General features: G+C 42.4%; 1 protein-coding gene across 1 annotated transcript in view; it reads left to right on the forward strand.

Annotated features, from left to right (window-relative positions):
• LOC119169739 (MAM and LDL-receptor class A domain-containing protein 1) overlaps positions 1-25,844 on the forward strand; it is a 242,581-nt gene that overhangs the window by 36,436 nt on the left and 180,301 nt on the right. The window contains exons 10-14 of the mRNA XM_075886844.1: positions 12,535-12,677; positions 13,505-13,621; positions 15,083-15,206; positions 16,010-16,150; positions 21,310-21,590. Of these exons, the coding sequence (XP_075742959.1) occupies positions 12,535-12,677; positions 13,505-13,621; positions 15,083-15,206; positions 16,010-16,150; positions 21,310-21,590 (806 nt within the window). The remainder of the gene's footprint in view (positions 1-12,534; positions 12,678-13,504; positions 13,622-15,082; positions 15,207-16,009; positions 16,151-21,309; positions 21,591-25,844) is intronic.

Below are 25,844 nucleotides of genomic sequence, written 5' to 3' on the forward strand. Positions count from 1 at the left end.
CCTTCAGAGAACCTAAAGTGATGTCACAATCGTTTGTCCATGTGAAGGTGGTACCCGGTGTCAGTAGGCTGGGCAGAGGCGACACAATGAAGGCAAAATCGCAGATAAAACGACAAAAATAGGACGCGATGCCATGAAAACTGCCTAGATGGTTTTGAGCTCTGAGGCGTGGAACGCGCGTCCCAGCAGTCACCTTGTCATGATCTGGTTTAACGCAATCTTTACTAACAAGATGACCTAACACTACGATGTTCTTTCGGGCGAAATAAAATTTTTTTCGCATTGAGTTGTAGCCTCGCGTTTGAAATGCACGTAAAAATCTCGTCCAGTTATTGAAAATGCTGATAAAAGTTAGAAATAAAATAACAATGTCATCGAAATAACATTATCAGGTTTTCCACTTTAGGCCACAAAGAACTCTATCTATCATGCACTCAAATCTTTCCGGAGCGTTGCATAAAACGAATGGTAATACATTGAACTCATAAATGCCATCAAGTGTTGCACATGTCGTCTTGTTCTTGCCGGCTTTATGCATAAATATTTGCTAATAGCCTTATTGTACATCAATACATGATATATGTTTTGCACCCTGAAGGGTGCCAAGGCCATCATAGATTCGGGACAGAGGATATATATCCTTGCACGTGATCTTACTGAGCACTGAATAATCAACGGAAAATTGTACGGAGTCATACTTTTTCCGAACAAGTGCAACAGGTGATGACCAAGAACTGGACGATGGCTGAACGATGTCTAGTCTCAGCTTGTCCGCGACATTGTCCTCGATATTTTCGCGCTCGGGGGTAGATACGCGGTATAGACGACGGCGCACGATCGTATTTCCCTCGATGTCAATGCGGTGCCCTGTGAGGGCAGTGCGCGCCAGGTCCAAAGAATCAAAGTGTTTTCCAAGTAGTGCCAAGAGATCTTTTTGCGCCGCCGGGAGATCAGGATTGATGGTGGCACTTAAAGCCTTGGTCGTCCAATGGTCGCCGTTAGCAGAAGGTGGCAGTGGTGCATATGCGTGGACGTTGTGTGTCAGCGAAGCAGGCCAAAGCGGTACTTTTAGGCAGATTAAGTGGTGAAGATGTAGAGTTCCATGCTGTGAGAAATGCTCTGAAATCATGAAACGTGACCAAGGTTGGCGCAATCACAGTTCCACTGTATATCCAGTGATAGCACGAAGCGAGAAACACATCACCATGAATTATGATATCGGAGGTCAACGTAAGGATATTCTTGTGACCAGGGGGAATGTAACACTCGGTCGCCGTGACAAAACGAAGTTCACCAGCGTCGTGTGCAGCTAAACATTCTGTTTCCGTCATGGGAACGATTTGCTGATGACAAGAGATCGTGGCTGACGCTGAAGACAGGGAGTCCCATCCTAAAATAATTGTGTGTGTGCATGAAGACAGTACGAGGAACTTAAGGTGATCGAGAATGTCATCGATTAAAACTCGCGTAGTGCACACACTAATAGACTAAACGAGAACTGCATTGGCACACCGTAGAAAGATCTAGTATACAGCAATCCCACCTTACATAAATGAGAACATAATTGAGAACTAATGACAAAAAGCGCTAGTGCTGCACCCCGGTTCACTGATGCTTCAGAACCTATACCTTCAACAGATATGAAGAGTACGTTTGAGTGCCGCTGCAGCGGAGTTTGACTAAGCCCAGAAGATGCACCTTTTCTTCCTGAAGCTGAACCATTTAGCTTTCCTGGCTATGGCCCGGGGTGGAGGAAGTAGGCCAAAAGGGAGAAGAAGAGTGGCGCATCGTTGACGGAGAATGCTGACGCGATAAACGGGAAGCACGTGCTTTGTCGGGGCTTTGCGGAGACGGTTATCGGCAGTCATAACTTTGGTAGGGGCGATCGTGTTGAGGAACTGGACTAAGAAGCTCTTCTCTTTCATAGAATTCTTAACGTCGTTGTTCCTTCTGTTGACGGCGTCGGCTAAATTGAGATATACAACCACGCACTCCACAATATCAGCATACTGGCTGTGGTTGGCCCCAGGCGTTGAAATGTATTGGCGACATTAGTGGATACATAAGATTAAGTGAAACCCGTGTATCACGGACGTGTGGGATGATGTCTGTTGAGCACGTGTTAAGACCATCACCTGAGCAAACCTTGGCACTGGTGGAGCGTGTGACTTGCGAACTTCTGCACACCCAATGGCATGAAGTACCTCTCTGGTGAGGTTGCGAAGACTGTTGTCAGGGGAAATCGTTCGGAGACCAAGTGGGCAAGCCACAGCTTGTCCTAGAAGTTCATCTCGTATAAGCGAACGACTCAGCACGCGAAGTTTGCCGCCACTGGTAGTGCTCAGATGGTATCTGCCAGGATAAAACCCTAGCACATTGAGCTCATCAAGGGGCGGACACGTGATGACATTTTCCTATACTGCTGAGCGGTTCTGCACCGCAAAGGCGTTAAAAGCTGCAGAACCAAGTCTTTGAGCAGTAGCGCACCGTGTCAGTCTCCGTCATGGAGCTGTTGACCCGGCGACATAGGGCCAGGACGTAATCTGTGTAAGTATTGTTGGAGTCACCGTTCTGCTGAACGCGCTGCACTAACTTCTTTTTCGCGATGTTTCAGTAGATGAAAGGGTTGACGAAAATCTGTCGGAGCTTACATTCGAATGTGGTCCAGTCAAATAATTCTAGCTCGTGGTTGAAAAACCACGTCTTGGCCACAGCGGTCAGGTAGAAGGCGACGTGGGAGAGCTTCGGAGTGTTGTCCCACGTGGTCATACTTCTGCAACCAGTCTTCGACGTCATCCTCACGAAAGCTAGCAGACAGCGGTGGATTTTTCTGAGGTGCGTTGACTAAGCAGGAAGGGATACTTGTCGTGACCGGCGTCATGGAATACCAGCGGTAAAGGTCGTCTTCAGATATGGCCAAGTTGCATTGGTGCAATCGATGACCGGAATGGAGCTCCAGGGGTGCATTGAAGTAGAAAGGGTGAGGGAACAGGTAGAGGCACAGGACTGAGGGACCGTACAGCACAATCTACCACTTGTGAGATGATGTGCAAGCCGCAAGCCTTTTTTTTTTCACACTCTAGCCAGAGCCCCACTGCTCCAACAAAAGCGATGACGGTCGGCATTAGCATGTGAAAAGACAAAGCGTATGAAGAATGTTTACAATATAAACGAGTTGAAAACACAAAAAATCACACCAATCTTGTATTTTCTTGCTGTTTTCACACGCGTATTATCTGTAGCAGCCTGCATTTTAAGATGGTTGACATTACGTGACACACTTTAGAAGGTTTATTATAATTACCGTTTCAAGTAGGAGAATCGTGTAGTTACTTTAAATAGAATTCGAATTCGTCGTGCGAAAGGCACAACGCAACAATGAGATATAAAAAAGCACTCATAATGATTATTCTGGTATAAGAAACATCGGGCAAGTTCCACAGCGAAACGGAAACGAAAGCATCATTAGGCTCAACAAGCAGTTGGCTGGAATAATGCAGTGCTGTACCGAAAAAAAGTAACTAAATGTGTTACTCGTTATTCTAACAAAAAGAAGCGCGTTACCGCCCCACGTTATTACCAACAAAAGGTAACACGCTACCGTTACTATATCAAAAAACAAGTAATGCACGTTACCTCTGCTGCTACTCCGCAATAATAAGTGTCATAATTGTATTTTTGTTGCGGAAACCCTATATAAGAATTCTTTAAATCTCAAATTTATGTTTCACAAGAAACGTCGTACCAATAAAAAAATTTATACTGAAAATTCCCCATTAGTGAGAATTATTACCGTGAAAGCATTAGAGACCCCGCCGCGATGGTCTAGTGGCTAAGGTACTCGGCTGCTGACCCGCAGGTCGCGGGATCGAATCCCGGCTGGGCCGGCTGCATTTCCGATGGAGGCGGAAATGTTGTAGGCCCGTGTGCTCAGATTCGGCCGCACGTTAAAGAACCCAAGGTGGTCTAAATTTCCAGAGCCCTTCACTACCAGCGTCTCTCATGATCATATGGCGGGATTTGGACGTTAAACCCCACATATCAATCAATCAATAGCATTAGAGAGCTCATGTCGCAGAAATTACACCGCTGGCGCCGGAACCGTTGGTTGTGAGCGAAAAATCGAGAAAGAATCAAATAAAATAAAGTATGACATTTTCGGTTCTACTGAGCATCCGGGCCGTTCGCATGGCAAGCAGGTGTACTACCACAAATCCACGATGTTAGTCGAAGCTGCTTTGGGAAAAACTACATAAATGCCAGGTAGTAGAAGGAGCCTTAACGCTTTTTGTTTGACAGGTGTCATGACGAAAATGAGCCCATTCAGCGATTTGCAGGTGCACTTTGAAGGCCATCAAACTACGTCAAAAAAGACCGGGATATAGTGCAAACATCACCGCTGAAAACACACAGGAACTCTCAGACAGCTCTAAAAATGGACATGTCCACCTAGCGCAAAACATATCATACCTTTCCTGAGGCGTTGATTAAGCAAAGAGCAAATACTAGATAATGGGCTGCCATCTGTCATTGTGAGACTCGTTATGGCCTCCGAGGTGGCGAGCGAGCGGCGTATATCTAGAGGCCGTGCGACTTTTCCTTTAGGTGAAAAACCTGTATGTAAGTACCAATCGCGCGCGCGTGTATGTGTGTGTGTCGGTATTACATCTAGGACACATTTTGAAAAAAAAAACGTGTCTCAACTACAGCAGAGCGCCATTCTAGCAGAGAGAAGTGGCTACACTGCACAATCACTGCATTACTATGGGTACGTTACGCTTGCGTGCGCGCGCGCGCGCGCGCGTGTGTGTGTGTGTGTGTGTGTGTGTGTGTGTGTGGTGTGCGTGTGTGTGTGCGTGTGTGTGTGGTGTGTGTGTGGTGTGTGTGTGTGCGTGTGTGTGTGGTGTGTGTATGTGTGTGTGTGGTGTGTGTGTGTGTGTGTGTGGTGTGTGTGGTGTGTGTGTGTGTGGTGTGTGTGGTGTGTGTGTGTGTGTGTGTGCGCGCGCGTGTGTGTGTGTGGGTGTGTGTGTGTGTGTGTGTGTGTGGTGTGTGTGGTGTGTGTGTGTGTGTGTTGTGTGTGTGTGTGTGTGTGTGCACGTGTGTGTGTGGTGTGTGTGTGTGGTGTGTGTGTGGTGTGTGTGATGTGTGTGTGTGTGCGTGTGTGTGTGGTGTGTGTGTGTGTGTGTGATGTGTGTGTGTGTGTGTGGTGTGTGTGTGTGTGGTGTGTGTGGTGTGTGTGTGTGTGTGTGTGGTGTGTGTGGTGTGTGTGTGGTGTGTGTGTGTGGTGTGTGTGTGTGTGTGTGTGTGTGTGTGGTGTGTGTGTGTGTGCGTGTGTGTATGTGGTGTGTGTGTGTGGTGCGTGTGTGTGTGCGTGTGTGTGTGTGTGTGTGGTGTGTATGTGTGTGTGGTGTGTGTGTGTGGTGTGTGTGTGTGTTTGTGTGTGGTGTGTGTGTGTGGTGTGTGTGTGTGTGGTGTGTGTGTGTGTGGTGTGTGTGTGTGTGTGTGGTGTGTGTGTGGTGTGTGTGGTGTGTGTTTGTGTGCGTGTGTGTGTGTGTGGTGTGTGTATGTGTGTGTGTGTGGTGTGTGTGTGTGTGTTTGTGTGTGGTGTGTGTGCGTGTGTTTGTGTGTGGTGTGTGTGTGTGTGTGTGTGTGTGTGTGTGTGGTGTGTGTGTGTGTGTGTGGTGTGTGTGTGTGTGTGTGGTGTGTGTGTGTGTGGTGTGTGTGTGTGTGTGTGTGTGTGTGTGTGTGGTGTGTGTGTGTGGTGTGTGTGCGTGTGTGCGTGTGTGTGGTGTGTGTGTGTGTGTGTATAGGTAACAAAACATATTAATAAGTGTGCACTTATCGGTTAAAGGGCGGACTAGGGGCCAGATTTTGCTATCGCGTCCAACTGATAAATGCCAAGCTTAAGAATCTCCCTTTTTTTCTAGAAATTTTATTAAACTTGACTTTATCCTACAATGTTAAAGTAGCTTAAAGTTACCTGCAGAGTCACTTGTGATTGTTTCTGACTGTGCCACATGGTGATCATTTTCCTCAATGTGACAATATATGCAACAACAGGTTCGATGAACCACGGGTTCAGCAAAAGAAGAATCACTTAACTCAATATTTGAACAGTGATCGGTCTTTTCTGGGTCCGAGCAGCACCTCCAGGGGAGATCATCCAAATAGAAACTGGTAGCCTGAGGCTTACAAAATCGCCCAGCGCAAGCCAGTAGGCAATCGCGGAGACCACTGCAACTGTTGGAAAGCACCTATAACAAAATGCCTCATATTTATATATTTCTTCAAAAGTACTTTTCTTCATTCTAAATGTTTCAGAAGATGTTAGTTTACATTTTGTTGCGTATACATTTCATGCAAAAGATGTCGTATTTGTAAGGATAACATTTATGTGGTATTCGGTTCGAGAACGACGAGTGCTGAAATTGTTACCTTCTGTTGAATGTATTCGACTACTAAATTAGGCACTAAAAAAACTACGTTCATTTTTAGGCTGTTAAGTGGTATGTGCATAAAATATAAAATAAGCAGTCAAATCTAAAATATTCCTTTTCGTGGGAAAGTTGACCTCTCCCGGAATCGCCCGTTTGCGATAGCCATGGCTAGTAGACTAACGTTAAAGTAATGTAGCGGACACTGGCCAGGAGCGCAAGTAAAAACAGGGTTTATTCCTGAAGCATCGCATCGTCGTCGCCTTCAGTCTACGAAGACATGTGTTGATGCGTCGTGCAGATGCGTCCAGACGTCGTTCCTCAGTTGGTCCTATACAGCTAAGTGTAGTTATGTGCGCCGTGGGACTATCCGTAACCTTGGTTAACCTGCAGTGGTCCTTGACAGCGGTATTAATGGGCCTTAGTTCAAACAGACGGACGTCAATCAAGGTAGTGAGTGAAAAATATTTATTATTGCGCTGCCCGAAAAAAAGATAACGTGTCACTTTCCACTTGCACTATTTCTAAGGCTTTTCTTTCTGCCGTTGCGTCACCCTATTGTTCAAGTGCGCAAGAGTTTGTTGAGGCAGGCTCTCGATCAGCAACGCGCATTTGGAGTCTTGAGTTACCGGCTGTCTTCTGAATGAGCCAGGATGCCACAAAAAGCCACTTATAATAATTAGTTTTTACGGCGTAGACGCACGACCCTAAACTTTGATGCAGTGGTCATTCCCAACGCTTACTCAGCTACTGTACTCGTTTTTCTCCTTAACATGCAGACGTTCTTTTAGTGACGCAGCTCTTTAAGGCGTTGGTCGTGCGCGTCTCCTCTATGTAGTAGGCATCTCTTGTTCTAGTCCTTGGAATGTCCCCTGGATGGCGGTACTTGTTTTTGATAAATATATGATGAAAATATGGGAGATGGCGGTACTTGAAATGTTCAGTAGATGGATGGACGGATAGACAGACAGGCAGACGTACGGACGAATCAATGGACAGGCGAACATACATACATACATACATACATACATACATACATTACATACATACATACATACATACATACATACATACATACATACATACATACATACATACATACATACATACATACATACATACAGGACGGACAGACGAATGGATGGACAGATTGACAGATGGGCGGACAGATTAATGAACAGACAGACAGACAGACAGAGACAGACAGACAGACAGACAGACAGACAGACAGACAGACAGACAGACAGACAGACAGACAGACAGACACACGTACGGGCGGACAGACGCAGCCAGTGGATGATTTACGGTTAGCCGATAAAACCCTTCGAAAATTAGCCCTACCCATGATAATTCACTCCATTATTATGCCGTTATTTTTCATGGTACCCTCGGGGAAGTTCTTTGTTTTTCTCAAGAACGAAGCATCACATTGAACACATGATACGCCTCGCGCTCTTTTTGTTTTCGGACAGCTTGTTTAGACTAGGTGCCAGCTACCCACCTGCTACAATCCTCTTGCACAAAAATAAGTTAGTGAATTCTATGATTCTCTTCTAGGTTTGTGTTGACATGACTCAGCCTTTCTCACATGAAGCCAGCATAAACAGATTCAGCCCGCGCATACTTTGTCCATGCCTGGCAGACTGTCTGATGCTGCGTTCCTCATAAAAAATTGCACCAAGAACAGAAAAAGGAACGAGTAACGTGACACCACGCGTTACCTAAATATAGTAATGTAAGCACGTTACTCGCTACAGTTCTGAAATCATAACAATACATTGCTGAGTTACCAATAAATGTAACGAATTACCGGCAACGGTGTTTTTTTAACACGTTACCGCCAACACCTCATTGATGTCACTATTTAGGACAGCAATTACAGAGGTAAAGTTCTCCTTGCGTTTGCGATTGTCCGTTATGCGTGCTATACTAAAGGTACAGCCTATACACCTTGAAATTGAAGTCGTGTAATGTTTGAGATAACGAGGCTTATTCGTTCAGTGCGTCTGCGACGAATATAGTGGTGGCACTCTTCCACGTTCTGCTTTCGTCGCAGAAATTGGCAAAACTTCATTACTTCGCAAGTATTACTAGCGGCCGCTTTTTAAAAATCTCAAACATCCAATGGGTGCTTGGCATGAAGGACTTAAATCCTCTTATTTCAGTTAACCGGCTTATTCTGCAAATTTATTGTCGATAATTTATCACTCTTCATTAATGTCCGAAATGATGTCGTCAACCATCTTAAGATTCCTGTCTCTACAGAAACACCGATTGCGAACACATCAAGCAACTGCCGCATTTCTCTGATTTTTTTCAAGGATATTGCACACTTTTCTTCAAACATCGTGCGTATTTTTTGACATCGAGCACCATCAGTCTTGCTGCGTTGGGCTCGCTCACACTGAAGCTCACAAACAATCACACTGGCTGGACTCCTTTCTACTAAAACACACAAAAACTCCCCTTGAGATGGCTGATTCCTATTAAGATTCACTCATACTAAATTTTTACTAAGCAGAGTTCTCTTAGGCTACAACTCACGGGCCGGTGAGAGTATGAGTATGCCGATGTAGCAGTGAATCTGCCAATATATGCAGTTGAGACGAACAACATAAAGGAGCGAGACATGAGAAACAATCCAGCGAGTAAGATCAGTAGGAGGTCATAAATAAGTACGAGAGTGACTGCCGCTGACTGAGTGAAAAGTATGTAGTGACTGTCGTGAAGTGTACGTGAGAAGAAAATGACTTCATTTTTATTACGGTTATACGAATGACACCTGACTCCTATTGTCTCTCGCTCATCCACCTACTCACGGCCTTACTATGAGGAGATGCGGATGTAGCCATAAATGATCCCCTGATATACAATAAGTGGACGTATGACAATAGATATTTGTATCTAATTACTTTCAGACAGTTGAAAGTGCGTTTTATGGTATCCTCAGACACACCCTGAGAAACGTCAGCGTTCGCAAGCACATTGAAGTTTATCATTTTTAACAACACTGCCATAGAACTCAGTCATACGTACTCGCAAATGGATATCTGCGAAGGGATTAATGCTCACCCATTATAATAGTCAGCTGAACTGATTCACACTCGCATTACTTACATTAAACTTCAATCAGGCTCATATTTATGCGTAAGTGGGGTCAAGAGTGAGCCTGAGTAAGTCCACTGATGAATGAGTTTGCCGACTTATAGTGCATACGAATATAGTTAGTGTTGTTAGGTCTATATTCAAGCCCTTATTTTTATATTTTGTATATGCATTATAGGCCGCATATAGCGCAACGATAAAGGGCTGAAAATCCGGCATCTTAGTGAGGAGGTCATGTAGACATCTGCGCTGCTTTCTCTGAGACTTTAAAAAACGTCTTTAAAAAGTATTTTGGAGGAGCACATAAACAAACTACAAGTTTAATTTTCACGTACTGCTGCACTCCTGAAACTATTTATTAAATGTCCACTTGGAAACATGCATGGCGATAGAACAAAGAAACCCTATAATGTTACAACTGATACTATCGATGAGCTTTAATTTCGGTAGTAACAATTGATATTATGATTCTAGGATCCCTTTTAGTGAACAAACACGACACTTTGATCTGAACAAGATAGTTCATAGTTGCTGAAACGGAAATGTGGGGAATTTTTAAGACTGCACATATCAGCAAGTAGCGGCAAAATTCAAGAGCCAAGTGGGCCTTTAGTGTACCTGTCCCTGGCTTGTGTATTTGATTATTTCGCTACACGCTCAAGTTCATCATTATCTCTTAAAATCTCGTCGTCTGTGGCCGTCATTGCCGACACAAAAGACACATGTGTGCGATATTTACGTGAAAGCTTTAAATCTCCCGATGATGTCCTTTTAGCAATTATTGAAAATAAATGTCTTTTTTTTTGTTGTTTTCATGACCTTTGTTTACAATCAGCGACCCGCAGAGCTTTTTGTATCCCTAAGCCCTCAAAGTTAGCCTGTTTCTTAGGTGCACTGATATCTACCGTATCGCTCAGCAGAGCGCAGAATACAGGAATATTGAAGGAAAAAATGTATTGATAAATATTGAAGCCGGGCAGCTTATTAACACTTATGCGCACCTATTCGATACAATACAAAGCTCGCCTGCAGGGTTAACTTATCATTTTATGCGAAATCCGTAAATATCGATGCTTCTTGGCCATGCTAAGTCCAAAAATATGATGAAAAACAGAAACCAACGACAGCGAGTGCACGGTGCGTTGATCTACTTCCACGTTATCTTGAAGGCATTACTTGAATAAAAAAACATCACAGTTTCATCTCCACACTGAAGCGACCATTTCGAAAACAATGTGCAATGCTATGTAAAAAAATCACAGCTTTGCCGCAAAGGCGAAGAAATAAACGCGATAGCAACAAATTGGAAGGTCACGCGCAGATTGGCAAGAAGATTGAAACACGCCGCACATTTCTCACGCACATATGACGCACGAAACCTACTCAGAGGTACAAATGAACGTGAATAAGCGTCATAGTGATTACTTTGCTGTGTCTGAAAAGCGCGCTCTTTTCGCAAATGAAGGCTGTGCAACAATTGCAGTGACCTTTGTGCGCGGCGTAACTACAACAGAATGGTTTCAGTGTAAACCCAACGCCAGTCAAGACGTGACTTATAATCCTCCTCACAGCGAGATAAGGGAGCGCGAGAAGTCGTCCACTCCCCTCCTCTCCGAGGGCAAAACTACGCATGGAAGATCAGAGCTGCCGCGCGGTCAATGCGCCATCTTGCTGATAATGCTGAAAGCCCGATACCCCTACCATCCCCCCTCCCCCCCCGAGATGCCCGCCAACAGTGGTAAGCGGTAAATATAAATAGATTGCCGTTTGAACTTTTAAGGAGGTACCCCTCGGAGGTCCAATGGTTAACGCCTCACATTGACGAAGCGGAGCTCTCATCTTAGAGTCCGCGCGCTGGAGTTTTTTTTTTTTCTGGGCTTTTTTTCTTGCGTTTTCCTATATATAGATACGTATACATATACGGTGCGTGACTTCGACATTGACGCTGGCAGTGAAATCCAGTGGAGAGTGTCCATATATTTGCTATCGCGATAATACAGCCTGCAACTCATTTCTTCAACATTTGACCTAGGCTAACTAAGCAAAACGCTGGCGTAAAATAATGTGGTTGTTGTAGTGAGTGAAACCACCTTTCTCCAGTCTGTCACGTCATTACAAGCCGATTGATGAAGACACAACTCATACGAAGGAGCTATAGCTGATCTACTATAGTGATACGGTGAGTGGGACCACCGGTGACCAAGCTTGGCAGGTCAAAGTTCGCAGTAGCAGCCGCATCCACGCAGCTCCCTCCAAGTGCTTTGCATGAATGTGACGACCGACACCCTCTTTCTGAGCTTAAGCAGCGATCGTTAGCAGCCATCCTTTTTTTTTTCATTCGGAGCACACGTAACTTGTGGGGCGGTGTTATATATTTCGACTTTGTACGAAATATATTGGCGACACCGACCGTTTGAATGGGCTTGGAGCGCATCAATGTAGTGGTGAAGAGGAAGTGAAAAATGAGAATGGGACTGTTTTTCAATTCACATCTGCAAGTATTGTTTCAAATTACGATAAAAAAAATCTGAATATTTGCCCGCCTTTTCAACCATTTAAGTTTCGGAGATTAGGTCCAAGAAGAAATAGTACTGAGCGGAACCAAGCGATCGCGACAGTCCACCTCGGTGAAAACTTTTCGTGAGATGTTGACGAAAATTGTCTTTCATGTCACAGAAATATTGTAAGTAGCGTTTCATGACTGGCACTCTGTGCTAAGGCGGCCTGAGGAGGCCCCGTGGCATGTTAGGGTGGAAAAATGTTTGTACAAGCCCAATACTCCAAACGTTACACAGTTATTTTCTTTTAGGCATTCTATTTCACTGTGTGAGTCCCCTAAAACTATAAATGTAAAATGAACCTGACTAAATTTTTTGACCTGAGTGTATTGACCTGAGTGCAGTAGCATTGGATGGTTGCTCTGCTACATACATTCTGTCAGTGCTTGTCGTGTGACCGTCTGTTTAATGCAAATATTTTATTTATATCCTTGCAGGTTCTTACGTTTTCTTCAGCAACTACGCGCAGAAACTTGGAGATGAAGGTGATCTCATCAGTGAGATTCTTTCCTATAGCAGCAAGGTAACGCAGTGCGCAGAGTTTTGGTACATCATCTCTGGAGACAAGTCGGAACTCAAGGTACAATAATTAATTTGTTTATATTTCTAGCAATATCATGCACTTTCGAAAATTAGTGCCAGCATTACAATGTACTATTTTCAAGTGCAGCAGGTTGTATATGTGGGGTGTATGCATGCTAGTGAGGCTATTTGTAAAGCTGCCTTCTTACAGGTACTTAAGTAATATAGATGGCCAATAGTTAAGAAAAACAGGTATGAGACATGTTGTGTTTGACGTGATTTGGTCACGAATGTTTTGCTTTATACGACATCTAGCGCTTGGTGATGCTTCAATTACTATATACATTAATATCTGTTATTCGATATAGTTATGTATTTTATGAAATATATGTAATGCCTTGCGAGCTACACTACGGAGGTCATGTTATTGAGAACTATGGAATGCGCTCTGCACTGTACATTCCCACCCGGCCTGGTAAAGCGCGATAATGCGGGCACTTTACAACTGCGTAACTGTTATTATTTCAGTGGCGCTTTATTTTTATGTGTACAATTGTCAATGATCGGTAGGCTTTTGCTGAGTCTGGAGTAGCAATAAAAGACACAAGCCATCTCAAATGGTATAGTGGTGTTATTGAATACAGATAAGAAACGATAGTTGCTTTCCCCGTTCAAAAAATCACATTATTATCTACTTCTTATCAGTGTCTGTATCCTGCTTACCATTAGAACGTAACGGCATTGTAAAAGTAGAAAAAAGACGTAAGGCGATACTACTGAGAGGCGCATGAAATTCTAGTGACATTTGCATTCAATATTGAGTCAACAGGGCTACATATAGGGCTGACATTATTTTTTCTTGCCTTTAAATGCTCTTTCTTGCAGGTGATAATACGAAACCCAACTGAGATGGAACACGATCGTCTTCCTTTGTGGAAACAGAAAAGTGGGGAGTCCTCAGAATGGCAGTTGGGACGCATCGCTGTGCCCCACAGGAATAGGGTGAGAGTAAAATATTTCACACAGATGCGATAAGGTTCACAATGTCTATTCTGTGCGTCGAGCCGTACCTCGTAGAAAATGCCTAGAAGTTTTCTGTAAAAATGTTCGACAACATTCTTCGCACAGTAGATGTCAGTTCACCGGACACTCTTCGGCAAGAGTTTTAAATTTATTTTTTTCGTTAACAAAGGGAAAGAAGACAACCAGGCAATTTAAGCACGAAGCCACAAGAAAATCCATACGGATTTCTCAGAAAGAAAAGCCTCTCAGTTACTAAAAAATGCATTCTGGTTCGGAGTTGAAATCCGGCACCAGGAATCGGTTGGTTGTGATGTTTTTTTTTTCTTAACCCTTCCGCCTCCTGGTGGGCTTCCACGGAAACTCATTTGCAATATTTTTTGATGTCAGGATTACACAGTAGACCTATGAGTAAATATATATATATATATATATATATATATATATATATATATATATATATATATATATATATATATATATATATATATATATATATATATATATATATATATATATATATATATATATATATATATATATATATATATATATATATATATATTTATAAGGTACCTTATGCATCCAGCACTCCTCCGCATTCTCGATTGATATATTCGCTACGCTGTGTACTTCGTATCTTACTATTTCAATGTGTTCATCTCCACTCTTTGTCTTAATTCGAAATCTTTGGTTTCTGTTTAAGTGCGAACCGTTTTTGCCCTTTATTAATCAATGAACATGCCCAGCTGAATAATGCTGATGAAAGAAACATTAAAAGTTATTGCCATAATAAAATTTTTGATGTTTATGACTATGAACATATATTATTTATTATAATAGAGCCGCAAAATATCTACGCGTTATAAGAACTTTTAAATTATCGACACTTTTCGTTCAGATGCTGAAATAATTCCATATACGGCCACACAATATTTTACTTAGTTTTGAAGGTGACGTGTTGCACATTAGGCAGCAGGCTACAAGAAAATATTCAAAGCTAGCTCAAAGATGGTTGCGAAGCCGCAGATCAGTGATTGTTTGGGAGGTTTGAGAGAAGACTTGATTTATCAGCTGTATGGGAAACATAAGCAAATTCTGACAGTAAAACTGACGACGCTCTAGGTCCGCTTAAGGCTCTACATTTCTTAAGATAATCTCAACACCTGTTAGAAAAATTGCGCACTGACGATTCATTTACTGTACGATAGGAAAATGCGCACAGTTATATTTCACATTATCTAGAGTATTTACATGAACAACAAATATGAACGCTTTTGATGTATTAGATTCGTTAGATTCCAAATGTTTAAAATAATTGCACTTCTGAAAATATACGTTGTCAGAGCTGTCTTTGAATTGTGTCCCCTTAAGAGACTGCATTTGCAGCGTAAAGCAAAAAAAAAACAGCAGGTAACGCGATTTTTTCTTATGGTTTACAAGGTGGTATTCCGGGCGACGGTTGGTCCTGCCTCAACGCCAGCATTCGTCGCACTTGATGACATCGCCATTGTGCACCGCGATCGTTGTGACACCTTCCCAAAAGACAGCGAGGCTCTCTCTGCAAGTGAGTGCTTCGTCTTTGAAAGTGGGACTGAATTGCTACGCCACTTTGTAACTCATTGTTAATCATATCTTTATAACAATGGTTATAAGCCATAATATTTCTAACAATCGGCCCAACCAACAATAAGAACGAAGTCTTCAGCTAAGGACAAGGAAAGACAAGAGCCCTATTTTGTCTATGGGATTCATTAGAGCTCTATATCTCAAATATAGAGCTAGGTTAGTAATGTTTCACATGGGGAAATCATGCAACACTTATTTACCGAAATACCAGACTTAGCAGTGAGCATGCTGCACTTTACTGCCATCTTCAGTCATCATCGCTGCATAGCTCATACGGTTTCACTTACAAGTTTTACTTTTAGAAAAACTACAGTTCACCCAAATCACGGAGTGCGCACTTCCATAGCATAGCAGTAAATAGTTATACAAAGCAAGGTTTCTGGTTTTCTATTAGCCTAATACATCGCAACAAACGCTCGTATTTAAATTGTAAGATAAAGCCGAACACATATCACCCAATGACTTTAGTAACAAGTTTTCGCAACGCCCGTACGATGAACTACTTGAATAGGAGCTAAAAGCAACGAATTGCGGTAAACTCTCGCTTCTCCAATAATAACATCAAACCGAACGTGACATGGTGTCTCACTGAAATTTCGCCTCATGGCTGGAGAGCTATGCACTCAAAGTGAGACGCTGCCTGCTCTGGCGCTCATGAAGTCACTCTTTGTCGGTGTGCATCAGGGAAAAGTAATTACGCCTTGTACGCTTACCTAAAAACATTCACGTAATCTACTGCAGCGGAGCTGATAAGCTGTGACTTCTATGACTGGAACTTCTGCAAATGGTCGTCAATGAGCGCTTCAACGTCAAGATGGGTGTTTGGGATCAACCGGTCCTCTAGCCTGGGCCCTCGCTCATATCCAGCAGATACAACGAAAGGTGTGCAGTTATGAATACTTGATTTGATGTCTTCACAGCGCGCCCATTTTGACGCAATTATAAATGCACTTCATCTAGAATGAGTATCGTCGTCAGCGTCTTCATAAGTTGTTTTTCAGTTGAAACGATCCTGTCGGGCTGTTACGTATAAGAAAAGTGAGAGAGAGAGCGTCACCATAACCGAAAGTAATAGTGGCATTGTTATGAATGTATCACGGCAAAGCTAGGCTGGATGCTATTTGAGAAATTCATTTAAAGGTATACCAAATTTCACTGTAGTCTGTTTTTGTAGTCTGTTTTTATTAGTTTTCGACGTACGTCCCAAGATTAGGCATAAATATTTTAAATGGCTCAAAAAGTGAATTGTGTATTGGTACAATGAGGAAGGTGACTTTTATTGTAATATACTATATAGAAAGTGTCGGCACCTTTGTATAGCATTGGGCCATTCATTTTCACTAATGAAAGGATATTTGTAAAGCAGAGTAGTGCAAAATAAATTCATAAAGAGCAGTCACATGATTCAGTCACATCGTACCTTAACATATCATGACGAAAAACACATAGTATACTGTACCGTCTCGTAACAAGTTAGTTCCAATAAAAAGGAATTACACGAAAACCATACATTCATGTTTAAAAGAACAGCACACTACGTCACATTACTTGGCAGCACTAAAATTGAAAATTCTCTGTCATAAAGACGCAGAATTAATTTGAACAGTAGTGACCCAAAGCGCTACGCAGTCAGGTCAATTTATGTGTGTAAAATTAGTCTGGCCAGTTGTTTCGAATAATTTCTGAGTACACTACCTTTTCCTACAAGAAATATGCAGACTGTCTGCAGCGAGAGTTTTATGCTAACCTTTGTATAGCATCAGCTGGTCATATTCACGGATAAAATTATATGTAAAAAGCACTGTAGGGAAAAAAATCTTCACAAAGAGCAACCAGGTATACTTAACATGTTCCTAGGATTTTTCGAAGAGTCATGGGCTAACACTCGAGTGACAGTAAATCTCTTATCAGCATGTTTTTTTGGTCCTGATATCACGGGAATGATAACAACGTATGTACATCATCGTCCACGTTTCCACGTGCGTATCTTGGACTGTGCTGAAAAATTTGATATAGAAAGTGTTTTGTGTACGCGCTACCTAGCGGCGAGAGGCGGTGCACCCCTTTCTCAAAGGCCCTGCTTGTTTTTAACAGTAAATTAATCCAGAATTCAAGCGTATAATGATATGATAACGATGATGATGATGATGATCATCATCATCATTATCTTGACTACGCCCACTGCAGGGCAAAAGCCTCTCCCAAGATCTGCCAATCAACCTGGTCTTGTGCTTTTCGTTGCCACTTTACACATGAAAACTTTTTTATCTCATCGGCCCACCTAACTTTCTTAGCTGAACCCCCTTTGTAAGTCTCCAGGTTTCTGCTCCGTAGCTAAGTACCGGCAATATGCAGCTGTTGTATACCTTCCTCTTGAGCGATAATGGCAATCTACCTGTCATGAATTGAGAGTGCTTGGCAAATATCCTCCACGCCATTCTTATTCTTCTAGTTACTTCTGTCTCGTGGTTCGGCTCCACGGTTATTACCTGTCATGAGTAAACATACTCCTTAACAACTTCAAGTGCCTCTCCACGTATGACAAAGTAATGTTTTCTGCCGAGATTCTTGCATATTACTTTAGGTTTGTGCATATTAATTTTCCGACTTACTTTTCTGCTTTCCGTGTCCAGTTCAGTAATCCTGAACTGTAATTCGTCCCCTGAGTTACTCATCAAGGCAAAATCATCAGCGAATCGCAGGTTACTAAGGTACTTTCCATTAACTCTTATCCCTAACTCTTCCCAGTCTAGGCTCCTGAACACCTCCTGTAAACACGTGGTGAATAGCATTGGAGAGACCGTGTCTCCCTGCTTTACACCCCTCAGTATTAGAATTTTTTCCCTTTCTTTATGGAAAACTATGGTAGCTGTGGATCCTCTGTAGAGTTCTTCCAGTATGTTTATGTAGGGTGCATCGATGCCCTGATTCCATAGTGCCTGCATTAGTGCTGAGGCCTCGACTGAGTCAAACGCCTTCTCGTAATCTATAAGAGCTACGTATAGGTGTTGGGTGTATTCAGCACATTTCTCTATTATCTGATTGATAGTATGAATACAGTCTATTGTGGAGTAACTGGCACAAACTCCTGCTTGGTACTTTGTCTGATTGAACTCTAATATCGTCTTAATTCTATTAGCTATTACATATGTAAATATTTTGTAGAAAAGGGATAGTAAGCTGAATGGCCTGTAATTTTTTATGTCCTTGACGTCTCCTTTCTAATGGATTAAGACGATGTTGGCGTTCTCCCAAGATTCTGGTACCTTTTGTCAAGAGACACTTTTTTATATAATTTGGCTAATTTTTCTAACACAATTTCTCCTCCATCTTTCAGGAGGTTCGTTGTTACTTTATCCTCACCAGTGGCTTTGTCTCTTTGCATTCCTTCTACGGCTTTCATTTTCGAGGGATGTAGAAGTAGTTGGCAAGATTACATTAAGTGAACATAAAATGGTAAGAGCTTGTATACACCTAGATTTTAAAAAGCAAAGAAAAAAACTCATACGCAAGAAGCCAAATAATAAACTGGCGGTGAGAGGAAAAATACAAGAATTCAGAGTTTTGCTTCAGAATTGATTCGAGCCACTAAATGAGATAACCGACGTTAGCGTGTACACAATGAACGATAATATTACTAGTGCAATCAAAGCGTGTGAAATTGAAGTTGGAGGTTCAGCCACTAGCCCGGAAACTGGCAAACTATTTCGGGAGACGAAAAATCCTAATAAAAGACAATAAACGATGAAGGCTTCAAATTCAACCGACAAAAAAGATTTAGTGGAGCTTCTGAAGTTAATCAATAGGCGTAAAGTAGCCGACATCTGGAGGTATAACATTTAAAGAATTGAGCAGGCTGTAAAACGCGGCGGAAGCCTAAGAGCTGCGAAGGCAGACTTCTGCATGGGCAAAAATATAATGTATGCGTTGAGAAACAAGAAGAGCAATGTCATAACTAATATGAATAGGATAGCCGAGATGGCGGAGGATTTTTACGGACAGCTGTACAAAAGCTGAAGGACCAGGATGTTATTGGGAGAAACTATAAGAGTTTAAGAGAATTCGACATTTACCAGTAACGACAGCGTAAGATCAATTCTGGCTTAATACAACAAGAAGGATGGCAAGAAGTTGCCCGTTTGCGACCAAATAGACTCCATAAGAAACCGACGTGCCCAACTAAACACAGTATAGTGAATGGTGATATTCATCTGAACTTATCTTCGGGATCAAAGCGCTGCACAAGTTCAATTTTCCGGAAAATTGTGCGCTCTTTGCATTATTCAAACCGACGAGATGATCGCAGGCGCCACGCAATGGCAGATGTAAACCTGTTTTAACGCGAGGCGTGTAATGCAAAGTAAACTAGAGTCTCCGAAGGAGATATTGAGTTCAACTGAAAAGGCCAGTGTGCGAGCCAAAAGTTAAAAAGAAAGAAAAAAACTTCCAGTCAGTTACGTTTCTATATAGAACTTGCAAGGACAGGTTTAGTTGACTGGGATACCTTAAACGGAGCTGTGCCACATCACAAAGACTGTGAGAGGAGACACAGACACTGTTTCACTTCCATACAGCGTCACAATTTCAAGTTATAGTTGAACGTTAGCGTTCGGTTTGCATCTTCTCTTTCGCTCTCGGTGGTACTGCGTCCCTCCGTGTAATGCTTGGTCATCAGAACTAAAGTATGTAAAGATGTTCAATTTGGCATACGGGCTAAAAGATTAATCATAAATAAAAAAATTAAAAAACTCCCCAGAAACGCCACTTAGAGGGAGAAGTGAGAGTGCACCGGGCGCTCTTAATAGTAGTTAATGTGGGGTAGCGTTGGCTAAACACTGATTGTTGTTGCGTGCTGTTGTATACTGCTTGTTGTTGTCCTATAGTTGGCTAGCGTTTGGCACAGACGAAGGCACTCCCTTTGAACATTTGCAGCAGTTTATTTACCGATGAGGGTCCTTTTGAGGATCTTCTGTATTGCTCGATTTTCGAAATCAATATTAAAAGAACAAAATGAGTAAACGAACATAGCTAAAAAAACACACGTAAGAAAAAAATACGGGCATTCAAGTTAGAATGAGCGTTACTTCCATTTGGGAGGACCCCAACCTGTAGTTGCCTAAAAAAGAGTGGGGCACTTAAGCTGCCCCATTTTTTCACTCAGTGAGAAGAAGGTGTTTACGATAAACATTCGTTCCGTCCTCCTTATGGGGAGCCCTGAAGGACGGAATAGGAAGACCAGAACAACAAGAGAGAAGGCAGGGAGGTTAACAAGGCACATGCCCCGTTTGTTACCCTACGCTGGGGGAATGGAAAGGGGGCATAATGATGAGAGAGAGAGAGAGAAGAAAGAGAAGGGAAAGAAAGAAAAAAGGATATTCAGTCAATGGGCTGACGCGTATGCAGCGGTGGCACTACACAAAAGTTAAAGGTGTTTACATAGGCCTGTAGTCTTCAGAAAGCACAAGACGGCTTTGACTGCTTTTTGAGCCGACGAAAGGCGAGGACGGTGTTCCAGTAGTATCTGCATAGAGAGTGTGCGATCATCTAATTGTCGCAATGTGTCCGAAAGGTTCTGGGTTTCACTGGCAAATCGAGGGCGACGGCATATCAGATAGTCGATGTCTTCTTCAGTGCCGCAGACGTCGCATTCCGCATTGTCGGTCCATCCAATGAGGGTTGTATATGCTTTTGTGAAGGCAACCCCCAACAGAAGGTGACAAAGAAGCGAAGCTTCACGTCGACAAAGTCCGGATGGAGGTCAAAGTTCCAGTCAAGGATGGTTCTGAATACTGCTATGTTTATTATGCTGCCCTGAAAATGCCTATGCTTGTTGCACTGTCCTAGCTTAGCAAGGACAAACCAACTTTATGAATCTTCGATTCTGATGAAAAGTGAGATTACAATTTGGTAAACTAGATGCAGCAGCCTTAATATAAAAGAGCCCAAGAGGCACTTTGTGCTTTTATTAAATACGACTTAATGCGTCTTCTGCCATCATTTGTCAACTCTAATTTTCAATTCCTATTGTATTTCTTACACAGGAAGCATAGCCTACATAACAGGGTCACGTCTGGCGAAGTTACAAGGGGCAGCGGCGCTTCAATCACCAATGGTTGGACCCCAGTCAGAACCAGCCTGCTTCTCCTTTTGGTATCACATGTTCGGTGGTCGTGACATTTGGCTGCAACTGACCCTAAATAAGTCTCCCATGACGGGTGGGTCGAAAAAAACTATGGTGCTTTTCCTGCAACGTCATCGCACCACAGCCGACCGATGGTACAACGTCCGAAGGACAGTGAGCTTGGATAGCGTTCATAACAAGGTATATCACGGCTGTACAACTTCATCGTTCATTTGCATGAGCAGACCCTTCATCAGGCTATCGCTATCTTTAGAACAGCACAGTAAAACACATACACATACACACACACACACACACACATATATATATATATATATATATATATATATATATATATATATATATATATATATATATATATATATATATATATATATATATATATATATATCTCTGGTGAATTCTATCAACAATCCAGATAAAATGCATAAATAAGCTATACGATAGCGCTTACTCATTGTTGTGACGTGAATCACTTTCCTAACGGGTACGGTTTTAAACTGATGGCTGGTCCAGTTGAAACGATAGTTTCTTGTTGCCATTTAGATATCCAACTTAAAACAACAAACAACTTATAAGGATGAAGCGTCACTAAAACGTTTCATATAGTTGGCTTTCCCAGGCCTACACATCTTGGTATCACCAATTTTAGTCCTGAAACTTGACCGCTTAAGTAAATTTCGTCATAGAATTTTTTATCGTTGTTCCTCTAAACAATACATTTGAGGTACGAATGATGGTACTTTAACTATTACTTTAAGTAGTGGTTACATTAGACAAAAAAGTAGTTGCTGATCAAGCGGAAATCAGTTAGCATGTCTGTCTTTCGTAGGTGATAGGCCAGCGTGCCGCCGTTCTCTAGGCGGAGCGTACATTTTAAAAAGGATAGTCTCCCTTGGGCTAGTTAAACAAAGAAATTTTGGCCTGTCTGTATGTATGTTTGTCCATCCACCTGTCTGTCTGTCTGTCTGTCTGTCTGTCTGTCTGTCTGTCTGTCTGTCTGTCTGTCTGTCTGTCTGTCTGTCTGTTGGCTATTCTGTCCAACGATGTAGCCGCCCGGTGAAAGTTCAACCCCTTGCTTAACGCCCACCCACCTTCATCCCGTAGATGCAATCATACTAGTGAACACTGTCAATCAGAAAGCAAATATCAGGCATAACTGAGGCGCATAGGTGTAGTGTGTTTCTTTGTTAAAATATGCATAGATGTGTGATTCTCAAGACTGCTATGTTTATTATGCTGCACTGACAATGCAGCACTATGAAGCAAAAACGGGTGTTTCCTATGTTTCGCTTAACGACCCCATAGTGCCACATACCAATGGCTCTGCGTTCTGAAAAAAAATCACATTACTACCCCATGACGCCACGGGTCAGCTCTCGACTCTTTTCCCACTGCCTCTCTGTACTATACTATATAATGCCACGCTAGGCTTTACGTTCTCCCCCACTGTTTATTTACAGTGTTTCAATATGTCTACCCTCTCTCTTCTTCCTTTTCTTTCTCTTCGTTTTCGATTTATCGTCCCACACCTTTGCTGTAGTATACTGTATATGGCTATGCTAAAACTTATCATCTTTCCTCTTGATAGTTTACAGTGCTAGGTTCTGCTTTACCCTGTACGCTCCTTCATTTCCTCATCCTTATCCTCAATTTTTCTTCCTACTGCTTGCTGTATTATACTGTACATGGCTATGCTATGGATTTCCTTCTCTCCTCCTGTAAGTGTACAATGGTAGACTCTGGTATACCCTTTCGCTGTGTCCCTTTCCTACTTTTCACTTTCTCTTCCCACCACCTTGCTGTACTATACTGTACATGGTTATGCTATGGCTTACCTTCTCTCGTCCTTTGAGTGTACAGTGTGAGGCTCTGCTTTGCACTCTCGCCATCCTCCATTTCCTCTTTCTAGTTCTCGATTTCACTTCCCACCGCCTTGCTGTACTATACTGTACATAGCTTTACTATGGCTAACATTCTGCCCTACTGTTAGTGTACAATGTTAGGCTCTGCGTTACCCTCTCCCCTTCTCCCTTTGCTCCTCCTCATCCTCACTTCTCCTTCTCATCGCCTTGCTGCGCTATACTGTACATGGCTATGCTAATGCTTACCTTCTCCCCTCCTGCTTTTTCTCCTCATCATACTCACATAACCCTTCCTCGCGCTTACTGTCCTTCTCTCTCATAAGTGTGAGTGCACTGTACTATATTTGACCATGGTAGTGTTTACGCTTCATTCTCCCACTTTACCTCGTGTTAGCGCCACATCAGTCATTCTCAAGCTCACTTCTTTTCCCACTTTCTTCAGACTATACTATACATAATTATGGTAGCTTAGCTTCGTTTCGCCCAGCTGTGCCGTATTTTGAGATGTTGCCAGCCGCTGAAACCGCCCCTCTTCTGAAATGAATAGCCTTACTGCATTGCCAAATGCCACAAGAATGACAGACATCAAGCACAAAAGTTTCTTCATCATAATTTTTCGAATAATTAAAGAAATTTTCGAGAAAACTGCATAAACATACACTCTCAGAGAAGTTGCTCCGAAATGTTGTCAATCGCCAAAAAAAAACTGCCGGGGAAGCTAAAAATCACCGTGACCAGGAGTCCGTCATTATTAAATATAAAGTTTTTGTGCCTTTCATGTCATTTTGGAATTTTAGATGTACCAGCACTTTTATCATGATGACGCAAGACCTAATTGTGCCTAAATCATTTTACCCAAAAAAGCTGTAACCACAGGTTTTTTTTCATACAAACACTATGAAGGGTTGGGCGTGCTTGTATATGTGTGTGTGTGTGAATATACGCCTGCCAAAACGAGAAAATGTAAAAAAAATACAATGCACCCTATCCCCCTACCCTCTTGGCTATGCCGGAGTCCTTAGTCGCACGTTGAAGGAGTAGCCGCAGGATGTTCTTGAACGCGGGGCTCTAAATTCCGGAAACCATGCTCTAGGTCATAACATTTGACAAGCCGCGGATCTGCGAAGTTCCAAGATGGGGTTCTGAACAGTCCGCGCACATTGTGTTTTGTTATGAAGCAGGAGGAGTCAAATCTGTAATATGTTTTTCAGCTGGCACTAGGAGTTTGCGTTCGATATTCATAATCGCAGAGGTTTCTTATTGGTTGAATATGGGGCGGGGCAGAGATATCCTGAAAATTTTCAGGAATACAATAATTGAAAAACATGGGCTGTAAACCTGAAATACAGATACCGAGATACATTTGTTTTTGACGTAAAGTGCCAGAGGTACTTTGCAAAAAGATGTAGAAAAGTATTCCGGAATACAGATACATAAATACAAGAATACAGATACTTGAGTATCATTGATGTATAGAGGATGTTGATGCCAAATACTTCATTAGGTACAGCGTGGCGTGAATCTCTTGAGTACTGTTGCAAACCAATTAGACGTTCTCCCCAAGCAAATGTCACGTCACTTACGAGCACCGGCGAATGAAGAAAGAGTGTACGTATTACTTAGTGAAATAAGTATGCTGACCTGATAATAGTGTTGCGCCAAATGAACTACAGCATGCTAAGTAGGCTGCTGTATAGACCGCGTCATTTCAGCCTCAATGAAAGAGCTCCAATTGAGAAACATAAAATACCACCTTCAAAGCAGGAAGGTGCTGTAGCACGATGATATCTCTTTTGCGTCACATAGGTACTGACACCCTACCGCTCCGATCTGGGTAATTCTCTGGGTTTAGGCAACCCTTCATCAACCTCCATGTACCGCCCAAAAGTGACGAGCCTTAGCAAAACGAATTCTTCTTTTCACAAACTGAGAACACCTCAGCTCATCTCTGGGAAAAGTTATGTCCATGTCCTGCACATCCTGCACGGTGTCACGATATGGTAGATACATGGTAAAAGTATTTAACTACAAATATCCAAATGCATTTGTCAAGTGTATCTTCATAAATATACCCAAATGTATCTCTAAGATATTATCGTGATACTCTTATCGCGATAATCTCCAGCCGTGGTGAATTATTGGTTCCTTGTCGCTGCATTATGGCACCGGTAATACTGAGCCACTGGTGTGCAATATACTTACTTCCGGTAGCTAGGCAGTCCGGAGTTCAGGATGCCTAGTCATGTAAACTCTGATACCGATACATCAAGTGTTTCACTGCTGGTTGATAAATTAAAAAGACCTTATACTTCACAGTAAGAAATTACTAACAATAGAAAAGTTGTCCTTGATATTGCGATGTTTGTGACAAACTGGTGGCCCTCTTGCACTTGCCGATACAGCTTTCTTTCATTTTAAAACATTAAAAAATCTCAGTTTTTTGGCTGCCTGTTTGACGCATACTTAGGACTACCTATTTTTGATGATAGAATCAGTGCGAACACGAAAATAACGGGGACACATTCTGGCGGCAATAAACATGCGGCTTCGCCAACATGTGAAAAGCAAG

Source organism: Rhipicephalus microplus, chromosome 2 (assembly GCF_043290135.1).
Source record: "Rhipicephalus microplus isolate Deutch F79 chromosome 2, USDA_Rmic, whole genome shotgun sequence".
Lineage (NCBI taxonomy): Eukaryota > Metazoa > Arthropoda > Arachnida > Ixodida > Ixodidae > Rhipicephalus > Rhipicephalus microplus.